General features: G+C 42.8%; 1 protein-coding gene across 1 annotated transcript in view; it reads right to left on the bottom strand.

Moving 5' to 3' along the window:
• CAMK1D (calcium/calmodulin dependent protein kinase ID) overlaps nucleotides 1–23,082 on the bottom strand; it is a 230,049-nt gene that overhangs the window by 20,186 nt on the left and 186,781 nt on the right. The window contains exons 5-6 of the mRNA XM_056846793.1: nucleotides 16,388–16,514; nucleotides 4,387–4,462 (exon numbers count right to left, since the gene is read on the bottom strand). Coding sequence (XP_056702771.1) covers nucleotides 4,387–4,462; nucleotides 16,388–16,514 — 203 coding nt within the window. The remainder of the gene's footprint in view (nucleotides 1–4,386; nucleotides 4,463–16,387; nucleotides 16,515–23,082) is intronic.

Genomic DNA, 23,082 nt, shown 5'->3' with positions numbered 1-23,082 from the left:
CCATCATTTTTTAAGCTAATGGCCATCACCACACTTCAGGCAATGAAATCCACAGAGGGACCACGTCACATTTTTTTTCTGCTAGGATGAGAAAAAAGAGGATTGCAAAATTGAGCTATAGATGTATATTTTTGTGTCTGAATAGAATAAATAAAACAATCCGTTTTCAGTGGGAAAATCTCAGTCCACCCTGGGTGAGTTTCAATCAACTGGCATTTTCTCACTTCCTCCCCCAAAGTAACCAAGAATTTAAGATGCGTCTAAGGCTATTACTGGCTCAGAAATAGCAGGCAGCTGCTTCATTAGCATTCCTCTGCACCTAAATATTCCCAACACTCACTAACTGTAACCCTGAACGCGGAGCAAAAATTAAAAGAACGAAACCACCCTTTCTCCTGAGAAAAACAGCTGGATCTGCAAAAAAGAAAAATAATTTAAAATTTCTAGGAGGGGGAGGGGGGAATACTGCAAGGCACTGTTTAATGCCAGTCCTACAGATGATCTCTCTCTCTCTCTCTCTTAAGGGCACAGACATTGCAAAGACTGAAAAAAATTACATTCATTACCACTTGAGTTTGTGGGTGTTATGCTAGGGACATGAGCCTGGGCATACCTGTAATCCCACAGGTGGTTAAGCAGCCCATGTCACAGTGACCAGTTGCAGCACTTGTTATGGGGGTGATAATGTCACTTTGGAAGTGACGTGAACTCGCCAATGGTGTCAAGGCCTAGGCCTCAATTTGCACCTGGTAAGACTCCTGCTGGCTGAATGGCACTAGTGGGAGGGGGTCCAAAGGAGGGATCCCCTGCCTCCTGATGGTGGTCTGGCAACCCTAGGTGGGGATGCCATCCCAGGGGAAGGTTCCAATGGCTGGAGAAGGGTTCACTGGGAGTAACTGGAGGGTGGGCTCACTACAACTACCCAGGGAGACCCCAGAGAGCCAGTAGCCCCTCTCCGCTGGCTCTCCTACAGGGCTGCAAAGAAGAGGTTGGAGTTGAGGAAAGATGGGAGGGGCATGTGTGGGCGATGGGGAGAAGTGATGGAGGCAGTTGCCTCCTATGCCAGGGATTGGCCAAGGTCCTGGTGGGGGCAAGTCTTGACCCTGGATTGGGTGTCAGAGGGGGAGGGCTGGAAACAACAGGGCTTTAAATGGGTGGTGCCTGATGATAGCTGGGGAGGAGAAACAGGCTCAGCTCACAGCTGTGAGAGCTGCAGCCTGGGGAAGAGAGGAAAAAAGTAGAGCAACCCCATCTACTTCTCATTCTGAGGTCTAGGGGGGCCACTGTGGCTCGCAGCAAGAGGGCCAAGAGGCAGCCGGTTCAGATTGGGCAGGAGGAGCGCCACAAGGGAGAAAAAACCCTGGAAATTTTTAACAGGAAAAAAACAACCCCTGAGATCCATAATATGGCTGTTTTAAATAAAATGGCTATAACATATGGAATAACAGGACGTTTCAGTCTAATAAAATTACTTTGACACATAAAATGAGTTTTCTGTTAACAAGTCTGATGATAGAAGTTTTGAGGTTTGGATGCAATTAAAGCCGACACTGAACCAAGTGTTGCATTTCTTAACACATCTTATTTGTGTGAGATTTTAATCCCCCCCATCTGAAATGTATTCACTCGTATATCAAAAACAGCAGCAGGGCAGAAGCAGTAGCTTCATTTGTCATTGCTCAGTGCCCATGTGTATTAAAAGAGATATAGAATTTTATGCTTTTTATTTTTAAAAAAATGTGTCCTGCTAAACCAGCAAATTCAAGCTCAAATCACAGCTAATCATCAGAAAAACATGTGTAATAAAGTGATCAGAATAAAAATACTTAAAATATCTGCTACCTAATAATATCTTAAAACTCTCCAGTGACTCCTTATAAGCCTTAACCCAGGGCCAGTTCTCCACCCAAGCAACTGCTTGGTGAGGGCCTAAGAGGAGGGTGCTGATGCAACCACCAGTGTGACAAAATATCCCAAACTGGCTCTGCCACAATTCCGAAAGCTTCCCAAAGAGGCAAGTTTCCACCAATCTTGTAAAGTTCTCAGAGAAGCCATGTGCTACATGGCCTCCTCTTCAGATCTGAAGTCTGGGGATGGCTCAGATTTCATTCCCTTCCCAGTACCAGCAAGCCATCTGGCTTGAGGATGAAGGCCTTCCTTTGTTAGTTGACCCCAGCATCTACGTATTTATTACCACGGCTCATAATATGTTGATAGCTGTACATTCCATTAATTTGTCTAATCCTTTGTAATAGAGCCCCTACAGTTGGAAAGGGCCTTCTAGGCTATCTGGTCCAGCTCCCTGCTCAACACAGGAGATCCAGAGCTAGAGAAGGAGGTGATTCAAAAGAGTCCAGGAAACATTGCATTTGTGCCTGTGCTGCGACCTCCATTTAGAAACAGGGTCAGTTCAGGCTTGATTTGATCTATAACCCACAGATTTGTTTTTTTGGCAGTCCACGGTATCCGTAACACTCTCCTCCAACACCACATTTCAAAGGAATCTATTTTCTTCCTATCAGCTTTCTTCACTGTCCAGCTTTCACACCCATACATAGTAATAGGAAATATGATGGCATGAATTAATCTAGTCTTGGTGGCCAGTGACACATCCTTACACTTCAAAATATTTTCTAGCTCCTTCATGGCTGCCCTTCCCAGTCTCAATTTCCTTCTGATTTCTTGGCTGCAGTCTCCCTTTTGGTTGATGGTGCAGCCAAGGAATAGAAAGTCTTCAACAATTTCAATTTCCTCATTGTCAACCTTAAAGTTGTGTAATTCTCCTGTAGTCATTACTTTTGTTTTCTTGATGTTCAGCTGTAGTCCTGCTTTGGCACTTTCTCTTTTAACTTTCAGCAGTAGTTGTTTCAAATCTTCACTATTTTCTGCCAATAATGTAGTGTCAGTGGCATATCTCAAATTATTAATGTTCCTCCCTCCAATTTTCACTCCACCTTCATCTAAATCTAATCCAGCTTTCCTAATTATATGTTCTGCATATACATTGAAGAGATAGGGAGATAAAATACACCCTTGTCTGACTCCTTTGCCAATTGGAAACCATTCCGTTTCTCCATATTCTGTTCTAACTGTGGCCTCTTGTCCAGAGTACAGGTTGCGCATTCTTGTAGGCCTCAGAAAGTGGTCATTGGGGAAATGGAGTCAGCACAACGCCCCATCCTCTCAACATTTGTCATTTTTTTGCACAGGTAGCAGCCTAGTTTAAGTGATATGCTGTGCAAGTGCAAAGTTCCACATGAGAGTGCTTTTGCCCACTCAGTGTCATGCTTAAATTACAGCTGAGGATCACACAGTGACGAAGAAGGCACAGCAGTAGTGAGAAGGCAGCCGAAAGCAGGAACACCATGGCTAGGATAGGACTGGGAAATTCCTGGAGAGTTGGGGGTGGAGCCTGGGGAGGGTTTGCGGAGAGGAGGAACCATTTTCTCCAGGGGTACTGATGTCTGCAATCTGGAGATCAGCTGTAATTCCGGGAGATCTCCAGTCTCCATCTGTAGGTTGGTAACCCTAGCTGTGACTGGTGTGAAAAAAAACCCCAGACAGCCCTAAATCCATCTGTTCGCCTAGTTAAACCTTTTATACTTAGAGGTAGTTTTAGGATTGGTTTTAGAATTTTAGGGCTATTTTAAATGCTGCTTTAAATAGTTTCATTAAATGGGTTATTACTCCCCTGTAAGCCACTCTGAGCCCGGTCTTGGCCGGGGAGAGCGGGGTATTAAATTGAAATGATAAATAAATAAATAAATAAAAATGGTAGGCTAAGAAGCATACAGAAGTGTTGTATTTCTGTTTTCCCCAAGTATTTTAAATGTGACAAAAAATACCAGAGAAGGATCACAGATACTGATATAACCTCATAACAGTGGCCACTATTGGTATATCCCAATGAAATCAGCCAAGGCATGGTCCAGAGGGCTGGCGTTAAAGGTAAGAACTGGTCTCTACATGGAACTATATACATGGATACCACATGGGACATTGAGGTGTCCCTCAGAATGACTGATCTAACCACGCAAGCTGTGTCTGCCAGATGCACAGGCTCCATACAGAGGCTCCAGATTGAGTAAGCAGTACCTCTAGGCAATCACAAATGGGGGGCTGGGGTGATTGCCAATCAAACTGGACCAGTGTTTCAGAATTTAGCACAATCTATAGTTTTCAGTCAAATAACTAATATTGTATTTATTTGTTCATTAATTAAATCATTTATATTATACCTCCACGCCCCCCCAGCTGCAGGTTGGTCATATATTTCCTCTGCACCTCTCAGAGACCCCGCCCATGCACCGTGTTCCAATCCTGTGCAATATAATATTTTAGACTAATGAATAAATCAATAGCCGGAACTTGCTTGATGGTACTTACAGGATATAAGCAATCACTCCAATCGACCAACAGTCCACTGCTTTGCTGTAGGGTTTCTGGGCAAGCACTTCAGGAGCTGTAACAAGGAGGAGGAGAAAGTCATTCAATTCAGTATTAGAGCCAGTGTGGTGTAGTGGTTAAGAACGGTGGTTTGAAGCGGTGGAGTCTGATCTGGAGAACCGGGTTTGATTCCCCACTCCTCCACATGAGCGGCGGAGGCTAATCTGGTGAATCGGATTTGTTTCCCCGCTCCTACACACGAAGCCAGCTGGGTGACCTTGGGCTAGTCACAGCTCTGATAGACCTCTCTCAGCCCCACCTACCTCACAGGGTGTCTGTTGTGGAGAGGGGAAGGGAAGGTGATAGTAAGCTAGTTTGATTCTGCCTTAAGTGATAGAGAAAGTCGGGATATAAAAACCAACTCTTCTTCTTCTTCTTAATAGGGGTGTACAGGGTCTCCCCCCCATTTTCATTTTAGTTAAAAAGAAATCTTTACTTTCAACATATTTTTTGTTTTAAATCCATTTTTGCTGTTTATTTTAAAATTAACCCTGATGCATTTTCAATTTTTTGGGGGGTCTCCCCCTTCTACTTTCTCATTCCCGCCCTCCACTTACCGTAGAGTTTCAGTGCTGCAAGGGCCAGGAAATGGAAGTCATCTTTCTGTTCACCTGGCCCAAATGTGGAGGCCAACAGGTAGGCTACAAGTGGGCAGGAACTCCCCCCTCCCTCTGATCACCTTGAACTTTAAAGCCATGCAGCCAAGCACCACAATAAGGAATACTAACATTAACTAATGCCATTACTTTTCACATTAAGTTTCACTTCATCAATTACTATAACAAAATTATACTTTTTCATTTTTCCTATTCATTGATAAAAAATGAACAATGAGACAAAATCTGCTGAATGTGGCTAGAAAACTGAAGAATTGTTTGTAGAATTCGCTTTGCATCAGTTTCATTCAAGTATAAATATGGAATCTAATTGCTAGTCATTACTTATCTATGTACTTTTAGTTATTTATCTAGGAATGTATCTATACATCAATAAATATATCAAATCAGCATTATGATGCTTCAGAGACCCACATATGTCAAATGCCACATCTGTTTGGTAGTCATATGCAGTAAACTTCCGTATTTTGAAGAGGGAATGTTTATCTCCTTCTCTTCCTTCCATTGTTCTCCCACCACTGAATTTTTTCAAATAGACACCACTGACTGAAGTGTCTTGCTCTCCCTCCCTCCCTCCCTCTTTCAGTGAGGAAGTAGCAGCAGCAATACATGAACATGGGAAGTGGTCTACTTGTGTGAAGAGGGTAATGTCAGAGGTGAATGTAGTTTCTTTTTACGTTTTAGCTGTAAGCTATCTCAAGCAGGGTTCAGGAAAGGAATGATATACATTTCCTAAACAAATGACTAAATGTTTGGGGAAATGGCAGAATGTTCCTGTTTGCAGATGAGGAACGTACTTTCATGCCGGCTTCCTCTTCCAGTACTGCTCTGCTCAAATACCCATCACAGGAATTGTTTACTGTGACAGCATGCTGCTTGGAATACCATCTGAAATACCAGGGCTAAAGGCAGGGCATTAAACAGGGCAGGCAAACACAGCAGTAATGCATCCTTTTACCTATTCAATAAAAATTTAATCCTGCATTATATCTGCTTATAAATGTACTCAGCGCAGATTACAAGAAAGGAAAAAAGACAATAACATAAACATGACAATCAAAACTAAGACGATAAGAACAAAACAAGAGTAAATGGCACCAGTAAACATCTATCCAAATCTAAATTAAAACCCTAGAACCTTAAAAGCAGCCATATAATAATAGAAACAACAGCACTAACAAAAACTTTTAAAATATAACCCCCCCCCCCCAAGTCAGCTTTGGGGAGATGGTTCATTTATTGCTCTCTCACCACAGGCTTCAGAGAAAGGAATGACCTGAACTGATGGCACACTTGTCTTCAGCATTTTTAATAGCTTTGTCACACAGACATAGGGTGGCTTTCACAGCATAGTTCTTTCTAAACAAAGAATGGCTCCATTTTTTTCTCATGAGCACACTGGAGCAGGAAATGTAATGTGTGAAGTGGGAAGAAGCAAACATGGCTGGAGACCACAAATGATGTCGCTGCCACACTTCCCCTATAATCATGGAAATTGCAATTGAGTCCTCTCTAGCAATAATATCTTTACTCAGCCCTTCAAAATGTTACCCTAAACAGGATTGGGCCCTGGTGACGTAGAGCACCCACCTGAGTATCAAAAACAAGCCCAGGCTGGTGTATATGGTTCCTCTCTGCTCACAACAACCCTGTGACGTAAGTTAGGTTGAAAGAGTGTTATTGTCTCAAGGCCAGTGAGACACATGGCAGGGTGGGTATTTGCACCTAGATCTCCTTCAGTTGACACTTTTGTTACACCACCAGCTCTCTCATATCATAGCTGTGACCAGTTGGTCCATACTTAAGTCTTCCCCGTGAGTTCATATTAGAGAATAAAACACTGCATTTAGTCAGAAACCTTGAAAAAAGGAATGTTTTGTGGGATGTTAACAAAAAAAATTAAGAAGAAATTCTAGAACATCTCTTACTTCCACATGGTAGGGGCAAGAGCTACCAGGAGGAGATGAAAGCTCTACTTTGTATACCCCCCCTCACAAATTTATGAGAGAACAGCTGACAGATGGATGAGGGGAGGCCAGTGATCCACTTGCCAACAAATCCGGGCCACCTCTGATTGCCCCCTTCCTGGCATAAGCCCCCACATACACAGTTTGGAATGGAAAGAGCTTTTATTTTTAAACCATGAATCATATTCATAATCAACATCTGACAGATCAGAGGACGACAAATAAAAACAACCACAGCAGTGACTGACGGAAAGCCATCTATTTCCTGCCAGGAAAACAAAAACTTTTGGAAACCTGAGAAGTTCTAACTCACGCATATCACTATGATATCCACATGCTGCCATGGCACCATCTGCCAAATGGAAGACTTTGGGAAGAGAGAGCAATTCAGTGTGGTGCGTCACCATGAGAAGTGCCTCTCTTGCAAAGGGATCCAAGTGAGACATCTGACACGGCCCCTTGAGCAAGCTGAGGAATGAAGTGTGGTGGTTGTCAGAGACATGCAAGCCGCTTGCCGCAAAAATGCCACAGGGGCAGAGAGACAGAAATTAGTGCTTCGCAAAAAGAATCAGGGTTGTGCTTCTCTGTTTTTGTCAATAATTCTGTCTTCCTGAATATTTGGGACACTAATCTGCAAAAGCAGATTTTTTGTTTGGTTTGCAATGCAGATCAGAATAGTATCTGCATCATTACTGGTCATGCTCACCCACCAGTAGCAAACAGGATGCATCCTAGTGAATGCACATGCATCAGATTTGCACAATTACACTGCTTTTTCACGTAATTAGACAGCTTGCTTGTGGCAGCAGCCCTCTGCCATTCATCAGTTGCTGTCACCTCTAATTTCAAAAGACACATAGTAAAAAAATAACTTGAGATTTTTTGAGTCGAGAGACTTATAACGTAGGTGTCTAGCAGTGCAATCCTATGAACACTTTCTAAGGAGTAAGCCCCATTGATCAGACCTGATGAAGATCCGGATAATGTTCTCAAACTGCAGCCATTCATGAGGATGGAGTTCAAAGAATATCCCAGCCCCTCCACTGAGCACCACTGAAGGAGGAAGGGAAGCCAGCATCCCTACCAGCAGATGTTGGAGCTTCTGGGGTCACTGCTTCCTTGTGCAAGTGAATGAGTGGCCTACTGAAACCAGAACAAGTGTAGCATGATGACATCACGGGATCCCCTAGCCACTCAATGGCTGTGTGCCTGCAGCACATTGCAGCAGCAGCGGCCCTGACACATTCATTGCAGCTGCCTGTTGTCTGGTGGGGAAATTCCCTCTGTCTCATGAACACGTAAACACATGAAACTGCCTTATACTGAATCAGACCTTTTTGGTCCATCAAGGTAAGTATTGTCTACTCAGACTGGCAGCGGTTCCCCAGGGTCTCAGGCAGAGGTCTTTCACATCACCTACTTGCCTAGTCCCTTTAACTGGAGATGCCAGAGATTGAACCTGGGGCCTTCTGCATGCCAAGCAGATGTTCTACCACCAAACCACAGCATTCACCTTGTTCTCAAACCAGCTACCCGTTTGGAACATACAACAGCAATATGCAGTTTCTCATTAGGATCAGAAAACCACAGATACTCATGGCAACCCTATCAAGGTCTGAAATGAGTTGCTTCCATAACCTTGGGATGGAACTCCCCACTGACATTTATTTAAGAAGCCTGCAGCATGTATGGTTCTTTCTTGATTGTTTGTTTCTTAATAAATCTTACAAAGCAGTTCTTTTCTCTTGTCAAATTAAATTGAATTCCATTAAGGGCTCTTTTGTAAATACCAAAGAATTGATTGGGGTAACCCCAAGAGCAACAAACATCAGTTTCCCCCCCTTCTGTGACCAAGTCAAGATTAACTGGATAGCTGAATAGTCAAGATAATTTAAGTATTTAAATGGCAAAGAATTGCAAGTGTGAGCAATTCTTGTCCTTGGTGGGCAGTATGGTGGCCTTAACCATGCTGTCTGGAAGCATAAAGAAATAAAATTGACTAAGATTTATATAGCCATTATTTATAGTGTATGGGGTTGAATGGAGTTAATAAAGTGGCATTTCAGCTGGATTTTTGGCAGCTGAGAACTATGATAAAATAGCCTGCCAACATAAAAGGCCAAACACCTTGGAAAAGGGCCAGTAATTTCCTACTGAAATACAAATTTCATTGGATTCCCACATACTGCAAGGGTAGTTGGATTTCATCCAAAAACAAGTTGGCTAATAATCAGACTACTGAATCTTAACAGCAAATGTTCAAAAATGTTAATGCATCTGTAAAGGGGGAAATTTGAAAGTGATAAGAAACATAGAAAACACCACCTAAGGTCTTTGAACTTGCCATTAATCTTGGTATAACGTTTATTAAAAATAAATATATAATAATTTTCTTACAGACTGTGTGAGTTTCCATCAATAAACTCTCCTAATGTGAATAAAATGTCGGATAGCAAACATCTGAAACATTGACCACTGGCCTGGCATTGGTTTCTAAAGTATTTTGAGTACAGACATTACATCTTAAAATGGCATTAAGGATCCATACATCATTGTTAAATCATGCTGTTATGGTGCTGACCAGTTGACTTGATTATAGTATTGTTTTGCATCAACAGCTTCCTAGAGGTAGGAAGTTCCAAGTCCAGCTGCTACAATGATTTAATTGTGAGCAGTGTGCTTGGGATCTTATGATGTTTGTAATATCTGTTTCTCTCTCTCTCTTTCCTGTTTCAAATCAGACAATGCATGTGAACTTTGGGGAAGTATGTACACACCTAGACAACTAAGCCTATAAAGCATCCACAGCAGTTCTATAAAGCCACAGACATGTTCTATAAAGCCACCCACAGACATGCTATCTGCTCTGGGTAACAGAAACGCTGTAGGGAGCAAAGAGGGGATCATCTTTTTCAGAACTGAATTCCCAATGTGTTCTTATCCCTAGAGCCATTGTTCAATGGCTTTCGATGGATAGAAGATGACCACTGGGGATTATTAGCTAAGACATAGCCTACATTGATTTATGACAATATTTTATTACCCCTATGACCATGACTTCACTGTAACTCCCAAACACTAGAGGGAGAGAGGGAGAGAGGGAGAGAGGGAGAGAGGGAGAGGGAGAGGGAGAGGGAGAGGGAGAGGGAGAGGGAGAGGGAGAGAGAGAGGGAGAGAGAGAGAGAGAGAGAGAGAGAGAGAGAGAGCCGTCTCCATTTTATCTTTAGCTAGGGGTGCATTACCAAGAAGCCTCTTCCTACCTAGATGTATGCTGCCTACACTGATTCCATCTTGGCTAATGATGGTTTTCGCTGGTCCCAATTTCAATGCAATTATTCTAAATTTATCCTGATGTAGTTAGGGCCAGGTGTGTCAGGTGGCATGCTTGTAAACCAAATTTCTTTGAGGAAGAGAATGCAAAATTCTCTCTGTCTGAAAGCATTAGGAAACTGCGGACAGTAAGCATGACCCTCTGACTCACAGAATTGCTGCCTAATGTAGGAAGCTGCAGAGAATAGCTACAATTGTACATCGGGTGTAATAGCAGCAGGAGAACTAGTGAGCATAATCACATGGAATGACAGTCATTTTAGTTTACGTGTCTCACTTTAACAAGGCAACAAGCCATGAAGGTAAGACTACTGGGGAAAAAAGGAACTGGCATCTACTAAAAAGTAAAAGGATGAAATATGTCATGGGCAGCCATGAAGGAGCTAGAAAAGATTTTGAAGTGTAAGGATGTTCACTGGCCACCAAGACTAGATTAATTCATGCCATTGTATTCCCTATTACTATGTATGGGTGTGAAAGCTGGACAGTGAAGAAAGCTGATAGGAAGAAAATAGATTCCTTTGAAATGTGGTGTTGGAGGAGAGTGTTACGAATTCCGTGGACTGCCAAAAAAAAATCAGTGGGTTATAGATCAAATCAAGCCTGAACTGACCCAGAAGCTAAAATGACTAAACTGGGGCTATCATATTTTGGTCACGTCATAAGACAACAAGAGTCACTGGAAAAGACAGTCATGCTAGGAAAAGAGGAAGACCCAACAAGAGATGGATTGACTCAATAAAGGAAGCCATAGCCTTCAATTTGCAAGATCTGAGAAAGGCTGTCAAAGATAGGACATTTTGGAGGATCTTTCATTCATAGGGTCGCCATGAGTCGGAAGCGACTTGACGGCACTTAACACACATACACAACCTTTGGAAGTGACATAAACATGTTTAAATAGGTTGCTGTGCAGCAGAACAAATTTTACCATAATTCCCTCCCCCAATCCAGAGATCATTGTGCATAGCAATGGGCTGTGAAAAGGGACCTCCCCTGCAGAACAGACAGTAGTTGTTGTCAGCTATCACAGAACTGGATCACCTGCTGGTGCAAGTATCTAGAAACAGTTTCTTCTCTCCGTCCACAAACAGGTGATCAGCACTAGCAATTATAACCATGATGTGTGGATGTGTTACACATTCAGCCTAGGCTACTGGATTAGGAAAAGCCTGTGTTCCACTAGCACTGAATGTATGTTCTGAACAATTATATCAACATTAAAAGCTCATTGTGAATTAAAAGATGATATTTGATTTTGAATTAGAAGAAGAATAAAAAGTCAATGTTCTCCAGGAATAATAATACATACACAGAAGGAAACTATTATATTGCCTTGGACTCAGATATAAGCATATTTCATCGTTATCATAACAACCCTGCATGCCAGGAATGCTTTCCAGCTAAATATAACCAGATTTTTGCATATATTAATGAGATACTAAATTCTAATCGCCTTCAGTAATCTGGAAATGGAGCAGAGCCAGGCTACTTAAACTGAGTTCACACAAGCCCATATAAATTATCTGGATTCCTTGTATTCTTTGAGTGTCTGTAATGAAACCCACATGGGTAAGGCTTGGAGCAGTTCACGTCCTGGAAAACATGCCTGCAGTTTGCTGTAGGGCTGTGCAAAAAATAAAAATAAAAAATTGGTACATTTTGGGTTTGGGTTTATTGGTTTTGATTTTTTTCGGGAAATTCAAAATAAGCCGAATTCCCATACCGGTAAATATGGCAATTCCTACTTGTAATCTATTTATAGATTACTATTTATTTATTTATTTATCTGTTTAATAAATGTAAATGTTGAGCAGGCATTCCAGGGGTACAGTCACAAGTGCGCACACATTCTGAGATTTATGGCATCATCAGTATTCTGAAATCACCAAAATCTACTTGGCCCAACTGTATTAAGCTCTTATTATCATTCCTCACTTGCATACTACAGAGGGTTTTCAGCACTCCCTCCCCAACCCCCCCATAGGCAGATACATATGGCTCATGTTTCAAAACAGCTCATGACCCACTTGCCTCGATCAGGATGTCCCAATCCTTGGGAGAACCAGTTTAGAACAATTAGTTAAGAACAATTAGATTGGTAACCCCCAAGGAAACCATTCCTCTGCTGTTTTGCCAAAGAACCCTCCCCCACCTTGTAACTCACCCTATTGGGGGGAAATATACAGTTACCTTTATGCCTTCCCTGGAAAAGGCAAATAGTTGCTTTGATGCAGGGGGAAAGAGTCAACAGCACTCTCCTTTCCCATCCAAGGGTGCCTGTGTACATGTATGAAGAAAGGAGGAGGCAAGGCATATGGGAAAGGGTGCTGGTGGAGTCATTTTGCCATCCTAAGCAAAAGTGGATGTGCCATCATTTCCTTCACAAAAAAAGATGAGAAGGTACTGTGACCCTTTCAAGGGGAAGGATAATACAGCAATTATAGCAGCACTGGAGGAGGGGGAGAGAGCTACTTTTAATTGCTTGGAGAGTGACTGGTCACTTGCAAGATTTGAGTCCAGTAGCACCTTAGAAACCAATAAGATTTCCAGGGTACCAGCTTATGAGAGTCAAAGCTCCTTTAGTCAGCTGGCAAAGGGAGCTTTGATGCTCAAAAGTTTAAACTCTGGAAATCTTGTTGGTCTCTAAGGTGCTGCTGGATTTGAATCTCTTCTACTGCAGACCAAGGGCTATTCCACATGCACAACTTACTCCTGATTTTCTCGGCAGTCGATCTGCACACATTTAAATTGGCTTGGGGAAATCATTCTACATGCATGCCTTTTCTTCTGAACCCCTTCTGCTGTGGAGTCCAAATATTTCTTCCACACATGGCCAAATAAACAGGAATATCCAGCAAGGGTTCTGGACATCACCAATGGCGTCATTGGTCGTGTCACAACAACAACAACCCCTTTTATTTTTTTGCACATGGAGTCTAGCACTACTGTGCAGAAACGCTACCACAGACATTTCCTTCCCCACCCACACTGTTGACTGTGGCAATTCTCTGTTTACTGATTGGGCAATCAGCGCACATGAGCAAGGGTCAGAGAAGAGAAGGCACAGCAAAATGGCTCCCGACCTGACATTAACCAGAGCCATTTTATATAATTTGTGAAGCAAAACTCTTTAAACAAGTTGTAGCAATTAACAGAAGCAGTCTCCCTACAGAGTGGCTGGTGGAAGCGGCTTCCCCTTCACCATTTTTTGTTTTGTTTTTGTAGGACAAGCTTAGCAATAGAATGGTGAGAGGAAGGTGAATGCACATGTGGAAGAGCCAGGTAACAGAATGCTAAAGAAAATGGTTCTTGAGCCAGCATTAACTGGTGCCATTTTAAATAGTATGTGAAGGATTGGTGTCTCCTCGCCTGCACCTTGAAGACCAGGGATTTATTTTCCTTTTTAAAAATGGCAATAAAGGACCTTTTCTATACCTTCACGAAGATTTGGCAGATCAATGAATTTGCTAATTGTTCTATTTGTACAGAAAAAGAAGCAATGAGATCACATGTGTATTTTATATAAATGTTATTGACATGATGAAAGGAAAAAGAATCCCTGCTGATCTGCCTCTTGAGGTGTGTCTGTAGGAAGCTGATTTTTCCTTCAGTCCCCACCTCAACTGGTGATATGCTAAGTACATGTGCTTCATTTTGGAAAGCTATTGCTATTAGGCAAATGCAATGTTATCATAGCACCTTCCCATCTGTTAGAACGTCCGACTGTTCAAGCCTGGCTGCTAAGAATACTAAAGGAGGTATTTTGCACATTACTTCTTGGGACCTGTAGAACACATCATTCTGGTGGTTAGTTAAGCTGTGCTGTGGATGTAATTTGCCTTTTCCTGACACTGGATGGTGAGAATCCAGGGCCATGGAAGAAAGTCTCTGTGCACTAGAAAAAGATGGTCAAATCTGGGCCCAACAGTGAAATCCTAAACAGAGTTACCCTTATAAGTCATTGAAGTTAGTGAGTTTCGAAAGGTAAGGAATGTGGAGACTGTAGTTCTAGAGAAATTTCAAGAGAAAGAAAAAATATTCTGATAAACCTAACAAATTATTTTTCAAGGGGATGTGTAAGACCCTCATTGTCCACAAAGCAATAAGGATGAGATAACCTGAGGAGCATCACAAGTCATTAAAATGAAGTAATATGATTCTTCATAATGTTCTTGGAAGATGCTCCATTTCCAAAAAAGCGCTGTTTCCTCCTTATATCAACTGCAGTGCGAGAATGTATAATGGGATTATTTTCTGAAAAGCAGAAGTCAAAGGTTCTCTTCCTCAGTCACTTTTCAATCAAGAGAAGCGGGGGGAAGATTCCCCTTAACAGACATATTGTTTCTGATCAATGATCACCCAGCACATTTTAATTAAGGGAGATGAGCAGGCAACATGAAGAATTTTCAAATGAAGCTCTCATACAAGTCCTATCCTGAACTCTAGAAATGAGGTCTCTAATTGAATTACATGAAACCAAACCACGTCCAAAATCCAATCCAGTACTAGCTGCTACCTGTTTTACCAAATAATTAGAAATATAAGGGTATGATCATTACAGAACACTGTGAGGAGTAATAAATCTGTGCTTTGTTTCAAGATTACCAGGGTGGGTGGGTGGGTGAAAGCAAGTGATTCTGTGGATGTGCACTTATGCGTGGCAGTATAAGACTGATGGACTTTGTGAAGTATGCATATCTGGTAAATTCTTAGCTTATCCCTAGAAGATATCAGAAGTATACACTTCTCCTGAACTGGCCCAAGACTGTTTGCTGCCCCAAGTGGCTGAACAACACGGATCTCTTGCAATGTCACAGAGAAATCTGGGATGCACCTCCTGTGTCACACCCTGTACGTCCTATGGCACTACAAGGGATTCTGGGGTATTCTCCTCAAGTCATGCTTGGGGTGTAGCCCTCATATGACACACTCACTGCTATGATAAATCACAAAAGGATGAAGAACAGATAAAATCGATTACAAGAATGTATATAATCGTAGTAAAACAACTGTCCTATAGTAAGTACACAAGATATATATCTTATATTCTAACAGCGGTCGGCCAAATCTTTGGGTATTTAAATCCGGTGACTGGAGCTGTGAATGGGCAAGACAGATCTCTTTACAAACCTGAAAAGGATCCCAGGTTTGCAGCAAAATGTGAAATCTAAAAATATATATGTTGGGAGGGGGTTTAAAACCCCTGAAAATGATAAAAGGAGTTCCTGTAGTTTTAAGCAATGGATTCCCTCAGTGGCTGTTGCTGGGCAACCATAGGATACCAAGGCTTCAGTTTCTGTGAGTAAAAGGTAAGGGGAGGGGGCAGTGCCCTTTCCTGGCCTATTTTGGCATTTGAGGGAGGGCACCTTGGGGCTAGGCCTGACTATGGTTGCCAACTCCAGGTTGGGAAATTTCTGGAGAGGTTGTGGTGAAGCCTGAGGAGGGGAGGGTTGGGGAGGGAAGAGGCCTCAGCAGGGAATAATGCCATAGAATTCAGGAAGCAAGCCTCCAGGTGGGACCCAGGGATCCTTGGGAATTACAGCTCATCTCCAGACTCAAAAGAACCCTCATTTCCCATCAACAGCAAGCACAAGCCCTCAAGAAAGCTCAACTCCCTCAAAACTGATCTTTCAGTTTGCAAATCCATCCTTCTTTGATACAGGACTGGAAGTTCAGAAAGAAAAGGATAACAATTTTCAGGAAAGCCTAAATATCCAGTATCCTCCACCCCTCATTGTAACAGCAGAAATGTATTTAGTACAGGTTTGTGCAACTTTTATTGGCATTCAGTGCAGCCTACTAAGTGCCTTGATTCCCCCATCAACACACACACACACACACACCTTCCTTTTTTTTTTCCAGTCTCGAGCAAGTAGAAAAAGGAAGGGGGTTATTAATACATGGCGATTTTCAGCCTGTGGCTAACAAATCAGGTAGGCCCAAACCAGAAGCAAAAAAAAGCCATTACATTGGTACCAAATTCATATGGAACAATCCTGCATAACTATAAAACAAAGAACTTACCAACATATCCTGGGGTACCACATGCTGTGGACATGACGTCGCCTTTGCCCTCCATTTTTGACAGGCCAAAATCACTAATCATGATTTTAGATTCTTCATCCTGGCTGTAGTACAACAAATTTTCAGGCTGCAGAAACATTAAGGAAACATAAACACACAATAGAAAAAAAATGACTATTGGATTAAAAAGAAACAGAACTTCTCCCACCCTGCCATCTCATTTCTTGATATATTAAATCGCTCTTGGCCAGATGCATAGCTTCATACCCAGTCATTCATTATCTACATCCTAAAATGATTACCCTGCTCCTCCCAGTTGTTCAGAGTGGTTCACAAGTAGTCAAACCAAATAAAGCTGATACAACAGAAACCTCAATGAAATACAAGAAGCAGGAACCCATTTAACACAGCAAACAAAAGCTTGAAAGAGCAGACCAAGAGAGACTAGCAAGTCAGCCCACACGAATAAAATCAAACAAAGAACAACAATGAAACACTATTAGTCTGGTGCCTAAATGTCAATATGAAGGCACAAGGCAGACCTTACAAGGGAAGTTATATCAGAGATGTGACACCACTATTTAGAAACCTCTATCCCAGCTCCTCAGAAGATGGGGAGACATGGAGAAGGACCTCTGAAGGATGTCTGACATTTTAAACTAGTGGAAGTTTCTGAGTAGTCTTCAAGGCAGCCTCACATAGACTGCAACTGCCATAATGTGAGTTGAGGATGATGAAAGTTTTAACTTGATAAGCACTTTCAGAGCTGGCTATTTTAACAATGTTACTTATTATCTATGTTTTATGTTCTCTGTGATTCTCTATCTTGCCTCCTGACCTCTTTCAAGCCAAGGAATCCTCCTTGGCCTTGAGCTGATGGGGTTTAACTACTTCTCTTTGCCCTATTTCTTCAATTTTCAGTCACACAAGGCCCCAGGAACTTATGAGGCTTTGGCTGCCAGGGCAACAGGCATGGTTCATTTGGCTGAGAGTCAAGCCGGTGCTGGAGACAGTGCTGTTACTTGGGCAACTGCAGGCCTGCCCAACTCCTGCTGCCACAGTGACCAGGTTTTAGCTGGAGAGGATGGTGGCGGCCTTTGGATTTCTGGGATGTGCTGTTGCCACTCTCCTTGTGGCTCAGCAGAGGAACAGCCAGGCTTGATGGCACTGGGCAGGTGAGGCTGGCTTGTGGAGTTAGCAGCAGCTTTGGGCTTGCTGCCCATCAGGTAAGGTGATGCCAGTAGGGTTGCCAGGTCCCTCTTTGTCACCAGCAGGAGGTTTTTGGGGCAGAGCCTGAGGAGGGGAGGATTTGGGGAGGGGAGGGACTTCAATGCCAGAGTCCAATTGCCAAAGCAGCCATTTTTCTCCAGGTGAACTGATCTCTATCAGCTGGAGATCAGTTGTAATGGAGGTTGGTAACCCTAGATGCCAGGCATTGGTTAAAAAGTCCTTTGGGCCATATGTGCTTTAAAACATAAAGCTGGATGTAAGAACCTCTCAGAAGAAGTGGACCAGACCCTTCATAGTGAGTGGAATTCCCAGAACAGGCTTAAGCCCCAACTACAGCATTTCCATCTTGAGCGCTTCTATCCAGTTCAGTAGAGAGCCAGCACTGTTGTGAGGATACACATGCAACCCCCCATGGGGCAAATAAGGTACCCGTTTGGTCATTTTAGGTTGGGAAAATGGCAGGGATGGGAAAGGAAAAAATCCTTCCTCCCCATACATTGTTATCCTGGTCGGAATTGGGTCCCTGTGGTATTTCTGAATTGGGTTCTTATGGTGATCATGCAGTCAATGCAACGTGTAGCTCAGCTCTAAGTTCTTCATGCAAGAGGAATTTGCATCCCACCAATGTTCCGCATGATATCTCAATACAGACACTGAATATATTGCCCACTTCCTCTGGAACTAGGTTTTTTTGACAGTAAAGGCTGGCCTTTTTAACTGATGCACTACTGTTATTCTTGACAAACAATGACCAGGACCAAGGAGATACAGAATGCTCCCTGCAATGTCTTTCATGACTGCATGTGGCGCCAGCTGTTATTTGCATGATATGGCATCAAGGTAAAATTGTTATTTACATGATATGACATCAAGGTAAAGCATATCATAGAAGCCTGTACCTGTACCCAGGTAGGGATGGGAGCAACTACAAAAGAAATGGAACTCAAGCAGACAACCATACACAGAAATGTACCTTTAACTTATGAAACCAACTCCCTCCTTTATATTCAAAGCAACATCTCAAAATTTATTTTGTGCAAATAATTAGGGGGGAAATTCCTGTGGGATTAAAATAAGGAAAATAGTGATTTGGGAGCGCAGCATGGTTTATCTGCATTTGTAAATATTTGTATAACTAAATCTGTCTGTGAAATTTCCATGGTTAATATAATGTAAATCTGGCTTCAAACCAGCATGGAGACCCAGAAGACTGATCTGTTATGATGCAGCTAACCTTTAACACATGGTTTGAATCATTCATTAACCTCCAGTGAATCTTTTCTCAAACACAATACACTTCTGAGAACTAAAATATATATGGGGGAAGCTATGTTGCTGCGGACCTGGACAGAGATGATTCTCAGTTCCTTCCTCTGGCAAGGCACTGAGCAACTTCTGTTTGGCACACTGCATCCCCGAGAGCTACAGTACCACTGAACAGCATCAGTCCTTGAACATATTTAAATGCACACAGAGAAAGAGAGATGACCAGCATTTCCAATAATAGTGGGAGAGAGGTTGCCAAGAAAGTGGTACAAATTCCTACCAGAATTTAACATGTTCTTTTTATAAACCCATTGTATATTCTAGCCGGGGCATCCAAGAAATGATAAGAAACAGATGGGGCTGTTCAGGACTGCCGTGTTCCCAAAGCTGATTTAAGCCAGCAACGTTACATTACAGAAGAATCTGAAGTGTTGTTTTGCAGCCTGTCTTAGAGAGGCACTTCCAGTGGCTGGCTTCAAACGACTAGTGGTTGGACTACTGTAATGTGCTCTATGTTATTGGTCTGCCCTTGAAGACAACCTGGAAAAGCCAACGGGTTCAGAATGCGGCAACCCAATTATTGTTAGGGGGCTAGCTGATGAGACTGTATCTTGCCTATCTCCCCCATTTCACCTTGGGCCAACTGTGGTCCTCTGGCCACCACAAGCTACCTGTTCCTCCGCCTTAGGGTACCTTGTCTGGCATTGACCAAAGCCTGTGCTTTTTCCATCAGAACACCCGTTCTATGGAACTGGGGAGGTGAGGTGGTGCTGGAAGAAGAAGAAGAAACAGAAGAAGAAGAGTTGGTTTTTATATGCCGACTTTCTCTACCACTTAAGGAAGAATCAAAGCGGCTTACAATCACCTTCCCTTCCCCTCTCCACAACAGACACCCTGTGAGGTAGGTGGGGTGGAGAGAGCTTTAAGAGAGCTGTGACTAGCCCAAAATTACCCTGCTGGCTTCATGTGTAGGAGTGCCGAAACCAACCTTCTCTACCTTTAAGGAGTCTCAAACTGGCTTACAATCACCTTCCCTTCCTCTCCCCACAACAGACTCCTTGTGAGGTAGGTGGGGCTGAGAGAGTGCTGAGAGAGCTGTGACTGGCCCAAGGTCACCCAGCAGACTTCATGTGTAGGAGTGGGGAAACCAACCCGGTTCACCAGATTAGAGTCCGCCGCTTATGTGTAGGAGTGGGGAATCAAACCCGGTTCTCGATTAGAGTCCACCGCTCCAAACCACCGTTCTTAGCCACTACACCACACTAGGGCTTTTAATGGGGTATAGACTGCAGGCATTTGGAGGGGATTACTTGGGGTTTTATTGTATTTTATATGCTTTTAAATATTGTAAGCTGCCTTGAGCCACAAAAGAAAGGTGGGTTATAAACATTAAAACAAACAAATGCTCTTTCATTCTAGAGTAATCACTGTAGACAGCACAGTCTCTACTCTTAGCTTCTATACGCAACCAAGAGAGCTCATTATGATTGGTTTGCCTCCCATACATTTAAACCACTCCGGTTCACCAGATTAGAGTCCATCACTCATGTGGAGGAGTGGGGAATCAAACTCGGTTCTCCAGATTAGAGTCCACCGCTCTTAACCACTATAGCATGCAGGCTTGCAACATTCATTTGAACAGAGACAAATCCCTTAGAGCTAGAACTAGATCTAAGCTAAACTTAAAGGGCTAGGCTTTTAAGGCCCCAGAAAGGGTTATATTTGGAGACTAGGGCTTGAGGAGCTAACCCTGCTGCAATTTACCTCTTGTATCATCTCAGCTCCGCTAACAGCAACTGTGATAATCAGAGACAATTAGAACTTGATCTAAACTAGGTTTAAAGGATTTAATCTAAAGGCTACAGATTAGAATTTAACCAGTACAGAAAATGCACTTTTACTTAGGGGAATAATATAGGGAAGAAGGCTAGACCCTCCCTTCACCTGTGCCCTGGTTCCAGTCAAACTGGGGGCCCGTGCAGATCTATAGGTGTCTTCTCTGCAGAGGCCCTAAGACTGAGGTCACAAAGTGTCGATTAGTAGTTTCCCAATATTAGGTTATGTTTGCTAGTTTCTTTACCAGCTAGTCCATTTGGTATTCAGCCTTGCAATCCAGAGAACAATTTTTTAAGTAGGTACTGGAAATGCCCCCAATAAAGGTGTCTGAAAAAATGCAGCTCCTGAATTCCCTGGCCTTACTGGATTGCTTTTCATTATTGTATCGTTATATAAACTCTCAATTAATTTGTACATTAATCCCCTTTATAGCCTTGGAGTCACATTTCGATATCTCACTCTGGCACGTGTTGCTACTAAGATTGACTTGTTTAAAAATTATAGCTGAGGAATTCCATTAGGTGCAAAGTATTATCAGCTTATCCGAAGCATTGTCTGAATTACTTGAATTCACCCCTCAAAGCTTCTGTGTCCGAAATAACTTTTATAAGCAATTCCCTGCAAATCACATTATTTCAGGATAAGGGTGAGTTAGCAGAAGACGATAGTGAGCGACTAATTCCCAAGCTGAATTGAAATAACATTAAAACAAACAGGACATTTACTTTGAGTCTTACTCCTCCTCTAACACCTTTTGTCCCTGAAAGACTGAAGTGAGGAAAACACCAGCCATGTTTCCACATTCCCTGATTTTTGCAGCACCAGCTGCTCCTGCCCACAGGACTGGAGTCATAAAATATCAAGGGAGGATAAAATGGAGGGTGGAAAGGTCAGTTATGTCTTCCCAAGAACATCCAGGAAAAGGCTGTAAGGTCCCTAGGGTTCCTTGTACAGAGATGCTTCTGCTAATACATGTTACATGTTCAGAAAAGAGGAGACAGTTCTGTAAAAATTTTTTGCCTCTCAGGGTCAAATTATAGGTTAAAAGACTGCTACTCCCAATTATATCCCTAATTCTATCAACCCATCAAGTAATCAAGCCATTATCAAAGCTTCTCCATCAGCCAATAATGCAGGGTACAGCGTGCATTAGGCTTATGCATATCGATAAACCTGACCCAAAAATGAAGCCAAAAATTGCCATTTCGGCTTATTTTTGGCTTGGGTTTACCAGAAAAAAATGGGGGAATCAGCTGAGCCAAATAGGTGATTCTGGTTCAGCTGGAGAGGGCATTTTTGGAGGTAGAGTCCCCAAATTCACAGCATAGCTTTAAGGGACTCTCCTTGCACGACCCCCAAAGTTTGGTGAAGATTGGGTCAGGGGGTCTGATTTTATGGGGTCTGGAAGGGATCGCCCACCTCCATAGAGAAACATTGCAAACTTTGCCTTGTTTCTCAATGGAGGGGGGTGACCCCTTCCAGACCCCATAAAATCAGACCCCCTGACCCAATCACCACCAAACTTTGGAGGTTGTGCAAGGAGAGTCCCTTCAAGCTTTGCTGCAAATTTGGGGGCTCTACCTCCAAAAATGCCCCCCAGGAGAATTTTTAAAGTATTTATATTTTAGACTTGTCAGTAATGGCCACCCGTCTGCTTCCTTCTCCATGGTTGACTGCAAGGTTGCTGTCAATCATGGGAAATTGAGTTTTCCCTTGACTCTTAATAGAAGAAGGAAGCGGCCATTATAAGCATGGGAAAACTCAATTTCTCATGATTGACAGCATCCTAGCAATCAACCATGGTGAAGGAAGCAGATGGGAGGCCATTACACAAGTCTAAAATGTAAGTAATTTTAAAATTCTCCTGGGGAGCATTTTTTGAGATAGAGCCCCCAAATTCACAGCGTAGCTTGAAGGGATACTCCTTGTACAACTGCAAAGTTTGGTGAAGACTGGGTCAGGGGGTCCGATTTTATGGAGTCTGGGTCACCCCCTCCACCATAGAGAAGTGTGGTAAAGTTTATAATGCTTCTCTATGGAGGAGATGGGCGACCCTTTCTAAACCCCATAAAATTGGATCCCCTGACCCAATCTTTACCAAACTTTGGGGATAGTGCAAAGAGAGTCCCTTCACGCTATGCTGAGAATTTGGGGGCTCTACCTTAAAAATGCCCCCCCAGGAGCTTCCCAAGGAGCCCCGTGGCGCAGAGTGTTAAGCTGCAGTACTGCAGTCAAAGGGCACAAACGCACGGTCACTTACTGCAGTTTCTGCCCAGGCTCCTCCCTGTTTATTCCCAATTTCACCGAGGATCAAATCCTCGCAAACGAACGGCGCTTGATTTGCTGCTGGCTGAGCGATATGT

This window comes from Euleptes europaea, chromosome 3 (assembly GCF_029931775.1).
Source record: "Euleptes europaea isolate rEulEur1 chromosome 3, rEulEur1.hap1, whole genome shotgun sequence".
NCBI lineage: Eukaryota > Metazoa > Chordata > Lepidosauria > Squamata > Sphaerodactylidae > Euleptes > Euleptes europaea.
This window is presented reverse-complemented; position numbering and strand designations above follow the sequence as displayed.